The 20,122-nt window shown below is 46.6% G+C and overlaps 1 protein-coding gene across 1 annotated transcript; it reads right to left on the bottom strand.

Moving 5' to 3' along the window:
- Nucleotides 1–7,357: 7,357 nt before the first annotated feature.
- Nucleotides 7,358–8,705, bottom strand: LOC117649893. Its single transcript, XM_034393076.1, has 4 exons — nt 8,594–8,705; nt 8,160–8,401; nt 7,645–8,019; nt 7,358–7,507 (listed from the first exon to the last, which is right to left on the bottom strand). Exons 1-4 carry the CDS (start codon nt 8,703–8,705, stop codon nt 7,358–7,360), a joined length of 879 nt encoding a protein of 292 aa, XP_034248967.1.
- Between the last annotated feature and the right edge of the window lie 11,417 nt (nt 8,706–20,122).

Here is a 20,122-nt window from a genome sequence, read left to right as displayed (position 1 = left end):
ACTCCTTGCAATAGAGGCACAGCAGGAGCGCAAAACGAGTCCGTCGCACTTTTTCCCATAACTCATGAAGGCGGGCTCCTGGACCCCCCTTCTAAACCCCTGTTTGAAGAGGTCTTGCCAAGACCTATCCAAAACTTAAGTAAAAATTTTCAGTCGGTCGACCCCCTATTTTCAAGATCCTGATGTGACTAATAGACGAAGTCGGGCTCCTGGACCCCCTTTCCGACCCCTCGTTGAAAAGGTCTTGCTGAGATCAGTCGAAATCTGCAATAAATTTTTTTAGTCGGTCGACCCCCTTTTTTGAAGATCCTGATCTGGCCAACTTGTAAAAGCGGCCGATGGGGTCGGAACCAGGTCCATTCATCTTGTCTCGTCGCCCCGATTCCAAAAATACCCCTATGTGCCCTGCTAGCACCAATAATGGCGGAAATCCCCCTCCCGCTCATGTAAACCATGATGCACCTGCAGCAGCCCTTGTGCGACCCGAACGGGATTTGCACCACCGGATTATTTGTTTGGACGGTACTCCTGAAGTACCCTCCAAATCTGGTTACTCTAGCTCAACTCCTTCCTTGTACACAGACGCCAACAACAACAACATCAACAACAACAACAACAATGAGTACTAATGCAATACAAGATGCCCTTTTCCATTGCCTCAAGGCGTCTAACTGCTATACGCCTTCCAAGGCGTTTAACTGCTAGACACCTTGGAGGTGTGCAGAGGCCGAACAGCTTGACTGCCTTTGAATACAGCCATGCCATCCCTTGTTTGAACCAAGGTGTTTAGCAGCTGTGCACCTTTGAAGGTGTCTTACCATTAAACGCCTTGCAAGGCGCGCAGCAGTTAAACACCTTGAGGCAATGGGCCAGGGCAGCCTGCACTGCTAATGTAAGCTGCGCGCCTTGCAAGGCGTTTAATGGTAAGACACCTTCAAAGGTGCATAGCTGCTAAACACCTTGGTTCAAACAAGGGATGGCATGGCTGTATTCAAAGACAGTCAAGCTGTTCAGCCTCTGCACACCTCCAAGGTGTCTAGCAGTTAAACGCCTTGGAAGGCGTATAGCAGTTAGACGCCTTGAGGCACTGGAAAAGGGCATCTTGTATTGCATTAGTACTCCCACTGCTGTTGTGGTGGGTACAGGCCAAGCAAAGGTGTCTTGTAACTCAACGCCTTAGGCGTTGAGTAACTAAACGCCTTAGGCGTTAAGTAACTAAACGCCCAAGGCGTTGAGTAACTAACTGCCCTAAGGCGTTTAGGTTTTTGAGGCAAACGCCTTAAGGCGCTTAGGTATAGAACACCTAGGAATGACAGTGTAGGCTGCAAGAGAGCGGGGGGATCTTCTTTATTGTCCCCTCCCCCCTCTCTTGTCGCAGTTTGAGGTGGGAGGGCTGAGTCTTGAATGTTGGCGATAGAGTCTTGAATGTTGGCGATAAACATTAAAGGACAGTTATCACCTAAACATTTTGAATCTCAGAAACTGAACGGGATGATATTTCAGCAAGGTCCTAACAAGGTAGGTTTACGCCAGACCGCGTCTTGTCGTAACAGGCTTCGCGATGTCTCGCTGCCTGTTCCTCCAATCCGCGCCTGGCGTACCTACCTTCGCCTGCGGCGCTAGCCTGCCTTCGGCAGGCCATGGCTTGCCCATCGTCGGTTACTTCTAAATTGTTGCATGCTGGGCCCCCAGACCCCCCTTCATTCCAGATAGAGTTGCTTCATCTACAGATAACACGATCTTGACCCTTGTTACTTTTCAACTTGCCGGGGCTGGGGGGCTCTGCCCCCCTGACCCCCCTTTCTTCAAGGCAGAAGGCATTTGCCTGCAGAAAACTCGACTTTTCGCAGTTTTTTAGGTGTTTTTCGGCTATAAAAACTGAACCAGTTGAGCCAGGACAGTGAAATTTCGCGTGTGCAGAGCCAAGGATATACCCAAAAAGTGTGCAAAATCTCAGCCAGATCGGCCGAGCCGTTCAGGAGGAGTAATGCTGACAGACGGACAGACAGACACACAGACAAAACTTTTCAACCACACCTGAGTAACGGGCTTCGCTATCGCTCAGCCAATTATAGGCAGGCAGGACGGGAAAGAAAAAGAACCAAAATGACTGTACCATTCTGTTGGATGTCCCTCATGCAAACAGTGTATCGATCCCAGATCGTGTGGCTCTGTTCTGAGGGGGAAGGGAACTCCATACGCTGCAATGTTCATGAATGCTGAGGTAAATCCTGAGAGATGTCGTTCCCTTCTTTGCACCTCTGATCATGCAGTCGGTCCAGGTTCCACACCTGAACAAATGAAAATGGAATTGTTTTGTTTGAAATATCATATTATACAATTTGAAATGTGACGGGTAAATAAATGCACTCACACACAACCATAACTATTTTTACCTTGAGGCTTTCTGGATACATATTGAAACGTAGGTTCACACCGCATTCTGCTTTTCCGTAGCCTGGGTTCATTCTGAGGACGAGATGACTGTCCTTTGTGAGAGGGGTAGAGTACCTGAAAAATGCAAGAACGAAACAGTTTGTTGTGTTTTTCTGTAATGTTATTGTGTCTCATGTCCTACGATGGGCTCCAATACTTACTCTGCATCAACTCTGTCTCGAAAACCTTGTTCTGTCTCCAGACAGATCCTCCTCTCAGTTCTCAACTCGAAACCAATGCGGTCCTTATTGGCCTCCAAGCTGACAAAGCGGGGTGCAAATTTGAATTGCAGTAACGCTTCAGTCTCCTGGTCGCTGCTGCTCATTAGGTCCAACCACCGTTCAGGAGGATTGACCTGATTATAAAGTTAACCTTGGCCGTTGTCTTCTGACAATACTGTACGGCCCTACGGAACATATTGATAAGAGGGCTACGGAGAATACTCTACAAATCCAAAAGCGTACATTGTATGCTCTTATGCCTGCAAGCACGCTCTAGCTAGCGCATGCCTGCCACGCACGCATGCACTTACTAGTGCATACTTGCCAGGTACACGCTAAATAGAGCATACATCTGGTGCATAAGGGATAGGGAGTTGTCTGCATCAGGAAGAGTGTACGGGTGATTCCGTGCGTAGGGGGTCATTTCAGGTCACCGGGGCCTTGCGCCTGAACTAAGGTTGTTTTAATAGCTTGGGCAATTCCAATTTGTTTTACTAAACGAGGACCATGTCCTCATGTGGATAAGTCAAACTTTGTTTTTCTAGGTTTTGTAAGCTGCTAAAGTGTCGTTTTGTAAGTTCCGTCATGGTCACCAACACCTATATGACAACATTCCCATGCTGTAGTGTATGACTCAACCACATCAAAAGAAAACTGGCTATCTCTCTCTCTTCCCTGACTTATTCTTCACAAAATTACAGAAGGTGACCTTTGTATCATCACTTGTTGAACCCGAAACAGCCTATAGGAAAATGTCCACCGTGTGACCATGTGACCTATGCTGCTTTCACAACTGACGGTCTACTGGGGTTCCTCTTCGTCTTAGAACCTTGCGACCACTTGCGATCGAAAGAACATCAAAAACGCTTCCAGAAACCCGTGTTCGCGGGACCTGGGGAGGTCAAACGACGCTTCCAGGCCGCCAGAATTGTTAAAAACGTTTAGGGTGTACAAAGATGTAAATTCCGTTTCGGGCCGTAGCTCCTCCATCTGAGGGAGAAAGTTGCCACAACCTTCGCTGAAAAACGCTATTTTGGATGCTCTACCTACATGACACCGTCAACAGTTTTTACCTTTCTTGTAACCCAGCGGGCAGGAGACTAAAAACTTCGCTTTGTAAATTCCGTCATTATTTCTGTAAATTCCGTCATTATTTCTGTAAATTCCGCCGCATTTCACAGGGGGTGAAATTAAAAGTCAACTTGTAGCGTTGCCACGCTCAGAGGGGTACTGTGGGGTACTATGTATGCCATCTGCACCAAGCCCCAAAAGTTGAACTTAAAAAAAAAATTTGCTACATCCTAAATGACCCTCTAAGCACGGAATCACCCGTACATGGCATGTATGCACTAGTAAGTGCATGCTTGGCAGGCATGCGCTAGCTAGAGCATGCTTGTAGGCATGCTCCAGGTAGAGCATACAATGTACGCTTTTGGATTTGTAGAGAACTGGCAAAAATATTAACAGAATTTTCCGTCCTTTTTTTGGCACAGTGTTGGCAGGCTCAGGAAACTCTCCTTCCACGGCTCCCTTGTGGTCCACCTCTGTGGTTGCCTGTGTCCAGCCTTGCGACTTTCCTCTTCCAACTCCGAAACGCTTGGAGGGGCTCGCCAGCTTTCTCGGGCGCGACGCACCGTGGGTCAGAAGACCGGTAGGGTCAGGGCGGGGAAAAACTGGACAGGGGAAGAACTGGACACCCCACATTTTACTTCAAATGCCGTAATGTAAAAAATCAATTGTGGGTCACGAATCAATTGTGGGTCATTTTTTTCGACGGGTCACCGCAACCCCGGCGGAGATTGAATCGAATTGACTTTCGCGGTAGACCTTCCTCCAACCTTTCTTTGTCTTCCCAAATAGCGTGTATGTCCGAGCGACGACTGTAACGGCTCCTATCAGGCTTCAAAGGAAGGCCCTTCAAAAAGTCACGAAAAAAGCACCCATCCAACGAGCCGAAAAATCGTTTGTTTTTCAAATTGCCACCGTGAAGCTATTACGAGGTAAAACGGGACGTCCTTGCTGATTTAGGTTCATAATAGGTCAGGGAACATAAATTTACCATAGTACAGCCGAAATCATTCGATGCCATGGTGCGCGGGTGATGGCAAAGTAGCGTTCGCTACCATGTCCGACCCATTATTTTTGACGAATTTTGCGGTAGTTTTTCTTATATTTTTTGTTTTCTGCGCTTCTGAATGACGGATGTATCACAGTAAATTCCATTTTCTGCTCAGTCACATATAGTACTACGATACGAAGGTTGTTAAGCTTAGGCTACAGCCCCGAATGACAACGCTAGCTCTTACTTCCAGTCCGCCATAAGGCTTTTTTTGTTGGGAAGGGGGCATTGCGGGGCTTACATAGCGCCCGGAAGGGGACCGCTCTCTAACTGCAGGCTAGGCGCCCGAGGCCAGTACGGCCCTGTAGGAGTGAAATCAATCCCTACAGACTAAATATTCTGACTGAAGTAGATTATAAACTGTAGCAATACCTCACGATGACAGGGTGTGGTGTTGGATTGTCTACCACGCCGGCGGCCCTAGAATATGCACTTTAAAAGTTTCGTCTCTAGTCCAGGACGTTTAACTCACATCTGTCTCACAGTGAAATAAGCCTGTTTATGTCGGTTTATGTATTTTTCCTTTTTGAGTGAAAAACGTGCCTGCTTGGTTTATTGAGAACCAGGGACCTTTTATTAATAAAAATAAGAAAATATCTTGCAAAAGTGGTCAATTTACAAGCAAAAAGACGAAATGGCCCACAATTGATATGACCCAGAATTGATTCATTGTGCTACAGATCCTGCAGTTTTCACGATTCCGAAAAATAAATTCATAAGTGAATTCCTCTCGCATTTAAGCAAATCATATCCAAATTTGAGCTTTGTACAATGCTGACCCACAACTGGTTCCAAAAATCAATTGTGGGCCAAAACAGACTATTTTTAAAACAGCCACAGCTTAGTAAATATGGATGACAGACGGGGCTACTATGCTGCAAAACGTAGTCCAAGGACCAAAGTTAAAGGCCGCACATGCAGTTTTGTCACCAGGTCAAAATTAAAGGCCTTAAATTGGAATTTTCAAAAATGTGACCCACAATTGATTTTTTACCTTATGTCCTGGCCTGACAACTGTCGTGTTATGAACCGCTGATGCCACGGAACCACTTTTGATAGTTGCTATTCCTGTGCCTTCGGTATTTGAAGTAAAATATGGGGTGTCCAGTTCTTCCCCTGTCCAGTTCTTCCCCGCCCTGACCCTAGAGGCGGCCAAAATTCGAGATGCATTTTGAGCTCCAGAGTCGCTAAATAGGACTCGAAACGAGCGTGTGACCCCACTAATGGATTGCTCTCCGAACGAAGAATCCATTGGTGGGGTCACACTTTCGGTTCGAGTCCCATTAAGCGACTCCGGAGCTCAAAACGCGTCCAGAACTTTGGCCGCCTCCACTGGCTTCTGGCCCACTGTGCGACCTTTCCGGAGCGATCGGCTCCAAGAGTGGGGGGGAGGGGGGAGATGCTGAGGGGATTCGCTCTGTTCGCCGTGTTAGGTGCTCTCCGCGGGATGTTGTAGCGTTCTTTGTACTCTCTCATCGTTAGCTTCTTGACGAGTTTCATAGCTCTGTTGAGAGAGTGGCGTTGCCGCGGTGCTCTCTCTCTCTGGCTTCACCAGTATTCATTGTTGGGCTGCTCCACTGAAGCTGTTGGCGGAGCTCTGGCTCGGTTGTATCTATGGGCTTGGCAACAGTGGCACTTGCCAGTGGGGTGTTCGAGGTCTACAGCAGAGGGGGCGCACTCATTGCATTGCTCAATGCCTCTGGCCGTGGCGCGGGTTGCCTAGCCACCAGGGGGGCCCTGAGAGACGTGGTTCCAGCAAAGTAGGGTGAAACTAGACCTCACGTCATCAACGCCGCTAGATGCCTCAAACTGTTAGGCGTCACCAAGAAGATTACCTGGGCAGCTGAGCGGCTGAATGTTGAATGAGGCAGGCGGCTCATCCGAAGAGGGACAGTTCGACACACCCTTTGCCCGTCCTTGGAAAAAGGAGGACGCGGCGCACAGGACTGTGGGCGCTGCCTCTCTTCTTGTCATGATGGGGGTGGGGCCCGCACACTCTGCCTCTCTTTGACACATGTAGGGCTAATTTACCTCATGGATGTTCACAGGGAACGGTGGAGGCACTCTTTTGAATAACGTCCTCAGTTTGCAATCGATAGTGGACCTTTTTATGGCGTCCTTCTCCCTGGCAATCTTCTCGCTGTAACAAGGCCACAATTTACTCGCCTCTCGAGGTGGTAAATCCAGGTCAGATTTCTCAAAGGGGCATTGAAAAAAATGAACAAATTGCATTGTAGTTGAGTGACAGCACCTGGACGATCCTCCAGTAATTTCATATCTTGTTCAGTGGCATTTTCTAGAGTTTCAAGCTGCACTCCCAAGATCCTACTGAGCTTTTTCTTCGTAATACGAACAAAAAGCTTAGTATTATGACAGCACAGCGAAGGTAGTAACGTATGGTGAGGGGTTCTCAGTAACTTACGACCAGTTTCTTAGTATTACAAACAAATTTCTTTGTATTATAATAGATTTGTGTCGTAGAGTACTGAGAATTAGCTTAGTATTATGACAGCACGGCATTTCTCAGTAGGAAATTGGGAGTGTGCTTCAGGAATTGAGACACATTTTCCTCATTCCTAGTCTATTCTTCCCAAACACTCACATCTGGCAGGCATTCTCCGAGCTGAGCTCTCTTGTCGGCCAGGTCCCTCTCCCGCTCCAACTTTCTGCTGTCCCTAAATTTCCGCATTCTTATCATGGACTTTTTCAGATTCCCCATGTACGCCTTGTGCTGTCACAAAATACACAGTGTTGATAAAAATTGTATCTAAAGAGAGAGTGTGTGAGTGGTTTGGAGAATCTTTTAGGACAGCAAATACTTTTTTTGTCTTTGCAAGTCCTTCAAAGCCAAAAAGTGCCCATACTTACATCATTGGGGTCAGTTGGCATGCCAGGCTGGTCAAAGAAATAGGACTCTGCCAACTTCATCACTGTCAGAATCTTGTCACAGTAGTTTTTAGCAGTGGAGGGTGACGCTCCAGTTCCTCTCAGAAGGTGATTGTACTCCGTCATTCTTTCTGTGTCCAGAAGCAGCTGCCAGCCTGAGCCACTCTTGTCCTCTGCCATGAACTGGACGTATCCCAGCATTCTTCGTATGGGAGTAATGGAAGCCAGCAGGCCGTCACCCACATCTTTGGTGTATCTCTTCAAGGCTTGGATGACGGCGTTATCCTCATGGAGAAGTGGGTATCCCAGTTCTTTCAATTTCTGTTTGGTGCTTTTAGAACCAGAGGCACAAGGCTCCTAAGAAAAAAAGATTGAGGTATTAATTGAAACGTTTTCTGTGAATTAGCTGGCAAGTGAAATCAGTGCATTGGAAGTGCACCTCCCATGCATTTCCAAGTGTGTGGAGTTTTCCAAAAATTTTGTTTAGCAGTGCGTACCTCAGATTCACTCAGCTCATCCTCAATTTTCCGTTTTGTTGCTGGTTTAGGTGGATGTGGTTTCCTGTGCTGTTCTGAATCCACTCGCTTGGGCAGTATCACTCCAACATCGTCCAGGAATTGCCTGGAGCCGTCATGGCATCTTTCATAACCTTGGGCAGCAACTGGGGATTGGCCTCTCTCAGGCCCTGGGCGGTTCTTCTGGACGCCTCTTCCTTCACTAGGCGTTTCTGCCTTCTCCCCTGTGCGGTCGAGATATCGAAGTGGTGGTTGAGATGTCTGTCGAAATTTTTATCTTGAATGCATCTGCATTCGGGGCAAAGTCTCCTCGGTGGGTATTGACTTATTATATTGACTTACATAAATCACATGAATTCATACGAAATGCGTCTGTACGCTTGCATGGTAAGTATTGACTTATTATATAGACTTACATAAATCACATAAATTCATACGAAATGCGTCTGTACGCTTGCATAAGGAAATCGTGATGAGTTTGATCATTTGATTGCATTCTCCATTCCATTCTCCATTGCATTCTACCATTCTCTTGGTTCTCCTTCATGATGAAGGTAATAAATTGAGCCAAGGTTGTGTTTTTCGGTCCTCAGGGCGAAGGGTGCCCCAGAGGAAGCAATGGTTCAAAACGGTGATGTCACCCCTGGGATGTTTCTTTCCTGTTTTTGGGCGTTGGACATAGGATCACCCAAACATTCCAAGTTCCACACCTGAAAGGTAAAAAATGACAAACAAAAACATCAATTTTAGTATAATGTTAAGTATGAAATGAAGCCACACAACAATTTATGGTTGTCGTTACTTTGAGGCTGGGAGGATACAGCTTGAACCGTAAGTCAACTCCCATCTCTGCTTTGCAGGGGCTGTTCTTGAGAAATTCCTGGCAAGTCTTGGAAATAGGGGTGTCATACCTGTGGAAACATTTTGTATTCTTTTTAAATGGGCGCTTAAAAAAAAGCAATTAAAGAGGTGTTTTCATTGTGGTACAACTTACTGCTTTGCCCATCTTTCTCGGAATTCACTAACTGTTTCGTGACTCAAATGCCTTGCAGTCATGACTTGGAAACCGCTGTGTTCTCTGTTGGGTTGTAATGTCACAGTGCGGGGTGTGAAAGTGAACCTTTGCAAGGCTTCACTGCTGTTCGTCATTAATTCTTTCCACTCTTGAGGAGGATTGACCTGAAAAAAAAAACAGCAGATATGTGTTTGCTCTTTAGCTTAAAAAATTAAAAGAAAAACTTGTGAGGCCATCCTGCTTTGTTCGCACCAGAAGAAAGCCGCATTCCTCCAACTGTGTCTCATGTTGCTTGACAAAGCCGTTGAAGCTCTGGAAGTCTTCCCACGTGGGACAAATTGGTTCCATGTCTGAACGGGGAAGAAGGGAAGCAGCGATGTGTATAGATAGAGTGAAGCAATATGGCCAGATTGGACATGTGGAGCCAGGCCCAACTGGGCCCCTCTGGGCCACTGGAAGTAGGGTTCTAAAAGCGTGAAAAATATTTGGAAAAATTGCGAAAAAAACGTTTTTTTTTTCGGTTTCTTTTCATCTCTTTGCTTTTCGAAGAAATGTGAAAAATATAAAAATGGACGTAAATTGAAGCATTGGAGGTTTCCAATCGACTCGAATAGAAAGGTATAAAGCATTGGAGCTAGGAATCCACTTGAAAAATGCATGGAAGCATGAGGAATAAGCGACAGAACCGCTCTCAATAAGTCTTCTACTGATTAAGAAAAGCGAAACAATTAAATCACAGCTTTTTTCACGTGCAATTCAAGTAAAATTTAATTATTTCCCGACAGGAGCTCTGTTTCTGCAACCATTTGAGTCTCATCTACTCCCGCCACCGATTCAAACAATTTTCAAATTAAAATATTTTTTTCCGTTTTTTTCGAAAAAAAACCGTTTTTTCCATGGTTTTTTTCATCAAAATTAATTTTCACGTTTTTTTAGAACCCTAACTGGAAGGCCTCACCTCAATTACACCCTCTCACTGGTGGACAAGTCTTGGAATCTTGAGTGGCAGATATTCTCCACTGAGCCCTAGTCTCCTCACCTCAACTACTTCCTCACTCTGGTGGACAAGTCTTGGAATCTGGAGGGGCAGATAGTCTCCACCGTGCTCTAGAGAGTGGTTGATTCCCTGGGATGGGCGGTTGTAGACAAATTTTAGGGACTTTTCAGCTTAAAAAGCTTACAATTAATAATGTGATGGAAATTTTGAGCTGTGCATGCCGGCATCTTTTGAAAATGAATCAAAGAAGTGAAAAATGTCAAGGTCAACCTTTTACAACAAAATAGTATGCGCAAGAAGATTTTTTAAGATACAGCCAAAATAGGCTCAAAAAGACTCTTCGACTGGGTTGAGAGCCTGGCATGTACATTCAAAAGTCAAATTGTAGTCTCCTTGAAGAAAGATTTTATATTCCGCACAATTTGTGATAGTGGGATCCATTTGGAAAATAGCAAGATTTTCACCAGAACCTCCCCTTTAACATGCCACGGTCTTTTGATGGACCCGTCACTCGTCGCCCAGTGAAGAACAGAATTAAAAAATTGCGGAGGCAGTCCCGGGTGGAAAGGACTGTAGTCCGTACTAAGTTTGGACTACAGTGACGAACTGCAGTGTAGAAACCGCAGTTGCGACTGTAGTTTGTGTGTAGAAAATATACCAAGCAAATCTGCGTTAGGAATGCTGTCCGCAAACTGCAGTTAGCCCACAGTTGAACCACAGTTGCAAGCGAAGTAGCCGATTACAGTGCTGGCTGCAATCACCCGTGCAACCTCCACTACATTACGACAGAATACGCACAATACTCACTACAACAGATTTCGAATCGAGTCGTGGGTGCACATTGATGTGCGTTTCCTCATGCCATTCAGCTTGTTATTTCCAATACACTCTCAGGCTGCACTTCCAAAATGTTCTTCTAATTACATACACTCTACCTATTTCTGTACGTTAGTACTCGGTCCGGTCCCTCGACTCCGCGGCCGAGCGCCTGCGACGTCCAGGGTAGGCAGCCACGCAGGTGCGCTTGCTGGGCGGGCTGGCCTACCCGACACTTCACTGAGAGAAATATTAGTAGATTCGGTGAGAAAAAAACGTAATTTTCGTAAAATACTCTTCGTAAATCAGTAATTCGTCATAATAACGATGACTTTTCGTACTTTTACGTTCCTGGAGGGTCTCGCGACGTCACGTGAGGTCCCGTCCAGTCTCTCCACGTCTCATTTTCGTCTTGCGAAGTCTCTTCGCGTTTCTTCAAGTCACGGCGACGTCTCTGAGGTCCCTTCGAGTTCCTGTCACGTCTCTCGATGTCACTCCGCGTTCCATGAGGTCTCTGCGACGTCCCTCAAGGTTCACGTCACGTCTCTCGTGGTCCCGCTATGTTCTTTCAGGTCCCTGTCACGTCTCTCGGGGTCCCTCCGCGTTACTGAAGGTCTCCGCCACGTCCCTATAGGTCCCGCCGGGTCCCATTAGGTCTCTGCGACGTCCCTCAAGGTTCACGTCACGTCTCTCGTGGTCCCGCTATGTTCTTTCAGGTCCCTGTCACGTCTCTCGGGGTCCCTCCGCGTTACTGAAGGTCTCCGCCACGTCCCTATAGGTCCCGCCGGGTCCCATTAGGTCTCTGCGACGTCCTTCAAGGTTCACGTCACGTCTCTCGTGGTCCCGCTATGTTCTTTCAGGTCCCTGTCACGCCTCTCGGGGTCCCTCCGCGTTACTGAAGGTCTCCGTCACGTCCCTATAGGTCCCGCCAGGTCCCATTAGGTCTCTGCGACGTCCCTCACGGTTCACGTCACGTCTCTCGAGGTCCCGTCGCGTTCTATCAGATCGTCGTCACGTCTCTCGGGGTCCCTCCACGTTACTGAAGGTCTCCGTCACGTCCCTATAGGTCCCGCCAGGTCCCATTAGGTCTCTGCGACGTCCCTCAAGGTTCACGTCACGTCTCTCGAGGTCCCGTCGCGTTTTATCAGATCGTCGTCACGTCTCTCGGGGTCCCTCCACGTTACTGAAAGTCTCCGTCACGTCCTTCCAGGTTCCTCCGCGTCCCATTAGGTCTCTGCGACGTCCCCCAAGGTTCACGTCACGTCTCTCGAGGTCCCGTCGCGTTCTTTCAGGTCCTCGTCACGTCTCTAGGGGTCCCTCCACGTTACTGAAAGTCTCCGTCACGTCCCCCTAGGTCCCTGCGTCCATTGAGGTCCCCATGACGACGTCCCAGGAAGGTCCCCATGGCGTCCCTCGGGGTCTCCATGACGTCCCTCGAGGTCCCTGTGGCGTCTCTCGAGGTTCCCATCACGTCCCTTGAGGTCTCCATGACGTCCCTCGAGGTCTCCATGACGTCCCTTGAGGTCCCTGAGGCGTCCCTCGAGGTCTCCATGACGTCCCTCGAGGTCTCCATGACGTCCCTCGAGGTCTCCATGACGTCCCTCGAGGTCTCGACGTCCCTCCAGGTCTCCATGACGTCCCTCGAGGCCTGCATGACGTCCCTCGAGGTCCCTGTGGCGTCCCTCGAGGTCGCTGAGATAAGTAAAGTATCAAACTTACCAAATAGACTTTATCTTACAGATTTAGATTCGTCTCGAGAAGACAAACAAAAACTGTCAACACATATCATGGGTTTAAATGGAAAATGAAAGAGTTATTGAACTTTTAATGTCTTTTTGACCATTTTTGCACTCTAAAAATCCAATAACTCTATCATTTCCCATTTTTACCCATAACATGTGTTGACATTTTTTGTTTTTCTTCTCGAGACGAATTTAAATCTGTAAGGTAATGTCTATTTGGTAAAGTTTGAAACTTTACTTTATCTCAGCGACCTCGAGGACACAGGGACCTCGACGGACGTCATGGAGACCTCGAGGGACGTCATGGAGACCTCGAGGGACGTCATGGAGACCTCGAGGGACGTCATGGAGACCTCGAGGGATGCCTCAGGGACCTCAAGGGACGTCATGGAGACCTCGAGGGACGTCATGGAGACCTCGAGGGACGCCTCAGGGACCTCAAGGGACGTCATGGAGACCTCGAGGGACGCCTCAGGGACCTCAAGGGACGTGATGGGAACCTCGAGAGACGCCACAGGGACCTCGAGGGACATCATGGAGACCCCGAGGGACGCCATGGGGACCTTTCAGGGACGTCGTCATGGGGACCTCAATGGACGCCACAGGGACCTAGGGGGACGTGACGGAGACTTTCAGTAACGTGGAGGGACCCCTAGGGACGCCATGGAGACCCCGAGGGACGCCACAGGGACCTCGAGGGACGTCATGGAGACCTCGAGGGACGTCATGGAGACCTCAAGGGACGTGATGGGAACCTCGAGAGACGCCACAGGGACCTCGAGGGACGTCATGGAGACCCCGAGGAACATCATGGAGACCTCGAGGGACGTTATGTCACCGCTCAAACTGGCCTCGCGCGCGGACGAGGTTCCGTGAGTCACCGCGAGATGACGCTGCGCGCGCCGAGCCGCCGCCCGCTCGCGCTGGCGACCTACGTTAGTGTTGTAACTAGTTTGTAAGCCATTTTCCGGTAAGTCAGCGTTTGTTCTCCCAGTGCTCGCTTTCTTTGTGTAATCTGTGGTCCCTCGGCTCAAGCGCCTGCAACGGCCATTCCCTCCGTAGGCTTGGCGCCCCCACAGGCTGCTCCCCCGGTCGACTTCATCGTCTTCGCCGACGACAATGACAACTGCGTCGGCGACATCGGGATCCTTGGCCCTCACCCCGGGTGGCGACCGTGCCGACGATCACGCGGTCACAGTCATGGAGACATCGAGAGACGCCACAGGGACATCGAGGGACGTCATGGAGACCTTGAGAGACGCCATGGAGACCCTGAGGGACGCCACAGGGACCTCGAGGGACATCATGGAGACCTCGAGGGACGTCTTGGGAACCTCGAGAGACGCCACAGGGACCTCGAGGGACGTCATGGAACCTCGAGAGACGCCACAGGGACCTCGAGGGACGTCATGGAACCTCGAGAGACGCCACAGGGACCTCGAGGGACGTCATGGAACCTCGAGAGACGCCACAGGGACCTCGAGGGACGTCATGGAACCTCGAGAGACGCCACAGGGACCTCGAGGGACGTCATGGGAACCTCGAGAGACGCCACAGGGACCTCGAGGGACGTCATGGAGACCCCGAGGGACGCCGTGGGGACCTTCCAGGGACCTGGCTGGGACCAGCCAGGACCTGACTGGAACCCCTAGGGACGTGGCGGAGACCATCTGAGACCTGCCCGAAACCCGGCCTTGCGAGGGACCGCGTAGGGACGCTACGAGACCTTCTGGGGACCTGGATCTGATACGTAATTCGAGATTCGTTGAATCATATAACAAATTACCGGATTTTTTTTCGTTAAAAATACGAAGATATTTCTCTCAGTGTTCGCAGGGGCTCGGCCACGTCGCAGTACCCCTCCCCTCCCCCTTTCCTCAGGTAAGGGGGAGGAGGTGGAGGCCGGGGGAGGGGAGGGGTCCGGGCGGCCCGTGGCCGTCTGGCCGGCTCTGAGCTCGCACAACTCCCTCGCCTCTTCAAGTTGTTAGTTTCCCCTGACGGACACACCATCCATTTTCAACATGACCACGTGAGTTGATTTTAACATCTTGTGCCGCTCTACATGTGCTTTGGACATGTGCTCCTGGTTTGTGGAGTGTGGTATTTGTACTCCTGCTGCGTCGCTAACCTCTTTTGTCACTAAGAGGAACATAAACGGGTGAAAATTGGGCCCATGTGATGTTTATATGTTTACAGGGAAGGCTTTGCTTATGCGGTGTATCTAGAAGATTTAGAGTACTTTGTATGTACTACTGACTTGGGACGGCACCTGGAGTCAGGAGATGTAGTGATGTCGAAGAGAACTCCCACTTCCATACCTGAGGCTTCTGCTGTGCTTGGTTTTGCAGGTAAGCAGAGTTGGATTATTTGGACTCTTTCACTAGATAGATCCTTATGCAACCAATTTTATAATTTGTTTCCAGCTACGAAAGCGAAGGCTAAGAAGATAGCCCAGGAGTACATACGTGAAGTGGGACGAAGCCACAAGGTGGAAAATATTGAAGAAATAGAGCTCTCAGAATCTCAGCTGATTTAATTTTCTGTATTTACATTCTGTTTCATCTTAAGTATTTTATTTACATAGCTTGTGAAAAATGAGCTTTACATTAAGTAGTTTGTTATAAACTAACTTGTCAGAAACTTGATGATGTACATACGCAAAGTGCAACCTGCACTGCATTAGTTTTAATAAAACAATTTCACATTTTAAAAAATTACCTCAACATTTCCAAAGCCAAAACATTTACATACGCCAATCTAATTTGCTCGTTATCAGACACTTCACAAGAAAAGGAAATAAGTTTTGATTGAATGGCGGTAACAGGAATGCATCTTAAAGTACCTTCGTGATATTTTTTCAAAAGCTTGAGATGAAGTGGGACGGGATCACAAAGTTTCTGCCTTCTTTCCATGATGAAGTGTCCGAGGACATAACACTCAGCTCTATTGCTGGGAACGATGAAACAGTCAATTATGAAAATAGTACCATCATCCAAACTTACCACTGAATTGTTTTGCTTCGGTGCTTTGGTGTACCGGGTGGAGTGGTAAACTTCTTTGTTTAACATGCATCTCAAGTAGACTGCGTGAGGTACAGTTTCTTCAGTAAGGACTTGAGCTCTCCTCAAAGCATTTAAGGCACTGGCTTCCAACATGCACGTATCTGGTTGTCCAAGTAAGTCTGCGTTCCCCACAGTGCAATAAACCTTTGGATATACTACAGAGTTTGTCACTTTAGTCAGGTAATCAATCTCAGATTTTTTCATTTTGTCTCTCACTTCACACTCTAAATTTGCAACAGCTACTTTAAGCTGCACGCCTTTACTGATTTGGAAGATTGCACCATTGCTGCTCTTCACAAGGTCTTTTATTTCTGCATTTTCACCTTCGTACATGAAAGCCGAATGGCCCCAAGGTTGCCCAAAGTCATGAACACTTTTGGCGAGGTGAGTCAGCAAATGGATACAGAAGGTGACATGCTCCATGCCATAGAAGCCATCAATTTCAGATACAAATTTGTTCAAGTAGCGATCAGAATAGGCGTTATCACTTTTAGCTACTGACAAGGGAACGTTCTCAGGTGTCAGGAGCAGATTGCTGCCATACTTCGGGATCTTAAAGACCACCTCAAAAAAGAATTTTCGCCACCCACAGTTCGTGCTGAAAGTCATTACAACGCTCTAAAATGGAAGTTGAAAATTGACCAATTTCCATAAAATTGACCAAAAACTGATTTTGACCAAAAAGTTTCCAAATGGTCTGAAACGCCCAGAAATACCGTTTGTTTCGGTTTTGGACGAAAATTTTTTTTCTCTCTAAGAAATTGAAAAAAAAAATTGATTTTATTTTTTACGATTTTGACTGAAAAGTTTCCAAATGGCCTAAAACGTCCAAAAATATCATTGTTTTCCATTTTGGAAGAAATTTAATGTTTTGCCCTCGGAGAAATAAAAGAAATGTAAAATTGCGAACTTTACAAGTAAAGCTGTCAAATGGTCAAAAACGCCCAAAAATGTCATTGTTTCAACCTTGGAATAATATTTTTTTCCAACGGAGATAAGGTCAATACCTGCCGAAGTCACCCCTAGTCTAGTGGCAAAGCCTTTCCGTGTGCGTTAATCGTTGACGCCAGTAAGGACATAAGTTAAGTGCTTTTGTTTCACAAATGCAATTCAAGTTTTTAACTTCTTCCCTCTGCTTTGTGTTCCTGATGACAGCAAGAAAAATGAAAACGAATACTTTTCTCATTGAAATGCGTCGCCGTTAGAAAAAGGCAACTTTTTTTTCTAGCTCGACAATCGCAGCAAAGAAACGGTCAAGTGAATGTGACACGAATGTGATGGCTCGATACCGTCACTTGTTTCAATATGAAACGCTTTAAATTTCATGCACACGGCCAAAGCATCTGTTCAAACATTCCTGGGAATCTCGGAAGATTGATTGAACGTGTAATGGAGTGCTACAAAGAAGCTCTGGCCCGACAGAAGAATAACAAAAATGGCAGTAAGATTTTCAGGTTTGTATGAGGAATACACGCTGTGGAATACGCTGTGGAATATACGCCAGGCGGGACAAATTGTCTAGTGAAAGTACAATTTGCAACAGGCGTCGGACAAAATGTGTCGCCAGAAGGGAACAAAATTGTATCAGCGTCGGATGTGCTTAAATTGCATAAATCGTGGAACAAAAAAAGTCCCATGACATTTAGTGTGTATTTCTCATAGTAAATGCAATTTCCGTTTTTGTTCGTCTTCCGGGCCAGAGCTTCTTTGGAGTACTCTATTGGGCACATGCATGCAGCAGTAATCAAGTCAACGTGACGAGACATTTACTTCATATTACATTCCAACGAACGTAACGGCAAGCGGCGACCATTTGACTGTTAAAACATTACCTGCTGTACCCACTGAAACGTTTCTTTCAATGTGAGAATTTATTTAGACTTTTTGTGTTACCGTTATTTGGGGTGACATCGGAACCTTGGGGTGACTTCGGCAGGTATTGACCTTAACTCCGTTCGAAAAAAATATTATTCCAAGGTTGAAACAATGACATTTTTGGGCGTTTTTGACCATTTGACAGCTTTACTTGTAAAGTTCGCAATTTTACATTTCTTTTATTTCTCCGAGGGCAAAACATTAAATTTCTTCCAAAATGGAAAACAATGATACTTTTGGACGTTTTAGGCCATTTGGAAACTCTTCAGTCAAAATCGTAAAAAATAAAATCAATTTTTTTTTCAATTTCTTAGAGAGAAAAATTTTTTTCGTCCAAAACCGAAACAAACGGTATTTCTGGGCGTTTCAGACCATTTGGAAACTTTTTGGTCAAAATCAGTTTTTGGTCAATTTTATGGAAATTGGTCAATTTTCAACTTCCATTTTAGAGCGTTGTAATGACTTTCAGCACGAACTGTGGGTGGCGAAAATTCTTTTTTGAGGTGGTCTTTAAGATCCCGAAGTATGGCAGCAATCTGCTCCTGACACCTGAGAACGTTCCCTTGTGAGTTTTGAAAGATGAGCGCAAGAGCGCTTGGAAGCTGACTCCAATGGTTGAGATATTTACTGGGCAAAACATTTTTCAAACAAGGGACACTGTACTGTACTCCATTATCCAATGGTACCACTCATGCCCTCTCCAATCCGATCTTTCTGTCAATGAACGAGGAAATCTTGAGACATTGGAAGTGGGCGTTATTTTCAGAAGTCTTGAATCCACCTCTGCTAGTTTGCCATGGATGTTAAAGGCCCTCTTGGAAAACTTCTCATCAAACCATAGTAATGTGAATCTTTTTGCAACATTGACAAGACAGTGGAATGAATCAGGATCAAGTTGATTAACGATGTCAAAATCTTCAATGTTAAAGAGGATTGAGAACCCCTTGACACCTCTAACTTTTTTAGGGGTTCCCAAGAACACCTATTGTCCGAGGTCCGTGGATTCCTTCCCCCCCCCCCCTCTTCGATTTTCAAATAAACAACGCTAAACTATTTCAACTATAAAACAAAACGAAAATTCCAAATTTTTTCGAAAATTCATCGTGGAAATTTTCCGTAAACGCGAAAAACATAAATTTGCAACAATCGAAAACCAGAACCGTTCATGATATGAAAAAATGGTTCAAATAAAAAATGTACCACTCCTCAAAACTAAACCTCCTGGCTCATCAAAGTGACTAGAAATTGTCTGTGTTCTGAGAAAATGGTTAAAACATGAAAAAAAAATCGCCATGGCAACGACACGACACCATCATGCCAACTGTCAAAATTTAAAGTGACCCATCAAAAGAAATCAACACGCCGTGAAATTCGAAAATGCCAATGCTAGCGCATTGCACTGTGTCCTGACATTGGAACATCTTTGAAATCCGTCATTGGTAAAACGTTCGTAGCAGAAAAGACGCAATAAATTAATTTTCGTGGGTTGGCAACAATTTTCTCGGTGTCTGCGCCCTTTCGAAAATCGCGAGACTGAAAAAACGAGTAGTCGCGCATTGAAACTGCCCCTTCATTGTTGCTGAGGTTGGATTGTTTGGCATGCTTCTAAAGGCTGCGGTTGACTTATCATGTTTTCCTCAATTCTGTGACCAGCTAAACGGTTGGTTTGACAAACCGCACTCGCACTCCGTAACAAAGGTGTTCTAAAGGAAGGCCCAAAGAGTACCCACCCGTTGAGGGAGAACGATTAGCCGCCTTAGATTAGTCGCAGTGGGTGCCTAAAGTCAGCTCAAACCACGATTTCTGCACATTTGTTACCGTTTCAACAAACTTTGCTGCAATACCGCTCCCAAACTAAGGCGGCTAATCGCACTCCGTAACAAAGGTGTTTCAAAGGAAGGCCCAAAGAACACCCACCCGTTGAGAGAGAACGATTAGCCGCCTTAGATTAGATGCGGTGGCTGCCGAAAGTCAGCCCAAACCACGATTTCTTCACATTTGTTACCGTTTTGACAAACTTTGCTGCAGTACCGCTCCCAAACTAGGGCGGCTAATCGCACTCCGTAACAAAGGTGTTTCAAAGTAAGGCCCAAAGAACACCCACCCGTTGAGGTAGAACGATTAGCCGCCTTAGATTAGATGCAGTGGCTGCCTAAAGTTAGGCCAAACGATGATTTCTACACATTTGTTACTGTTTTGACAAACTTTGCTGCAATACCGTTCCCAAACCAGGACTCCTTTTTATTGGTAATTCAAAACTTACTTTTAAACCAGTTGTGAAACTGGGAACACCCTGCAATGCGATTAGCATTGGAATTTTTCTTCATTGCAACAGCTGGTCTAGCATACTCCATGGTTTCAGTATGGGTTCGTAATGGATAACTTCTTTCATGTGTTGAGTATGATCGTACATGTCCTCTCCATAAGGGTACCCGGAA

Source organism: Thrips palmi, unplaced genomic scaffold (assembly GCF_012932325.1).
Source record: "Thrips palmi isolate BJ-2018 unplaced genomic scaffold, TpBJ-2018v1 HiC_scaffold_4, whole genome shotgun sequence".
Taxonomy (NCBI): Eukaryota; Metazoa; Arthropoda; class Insecta; order Thysanoptera; family Thripidae; genus Thrips; species Thrips palmi.
This window is presented reverse-complemented; position numbering and strand designations above follow the sequence as displayed.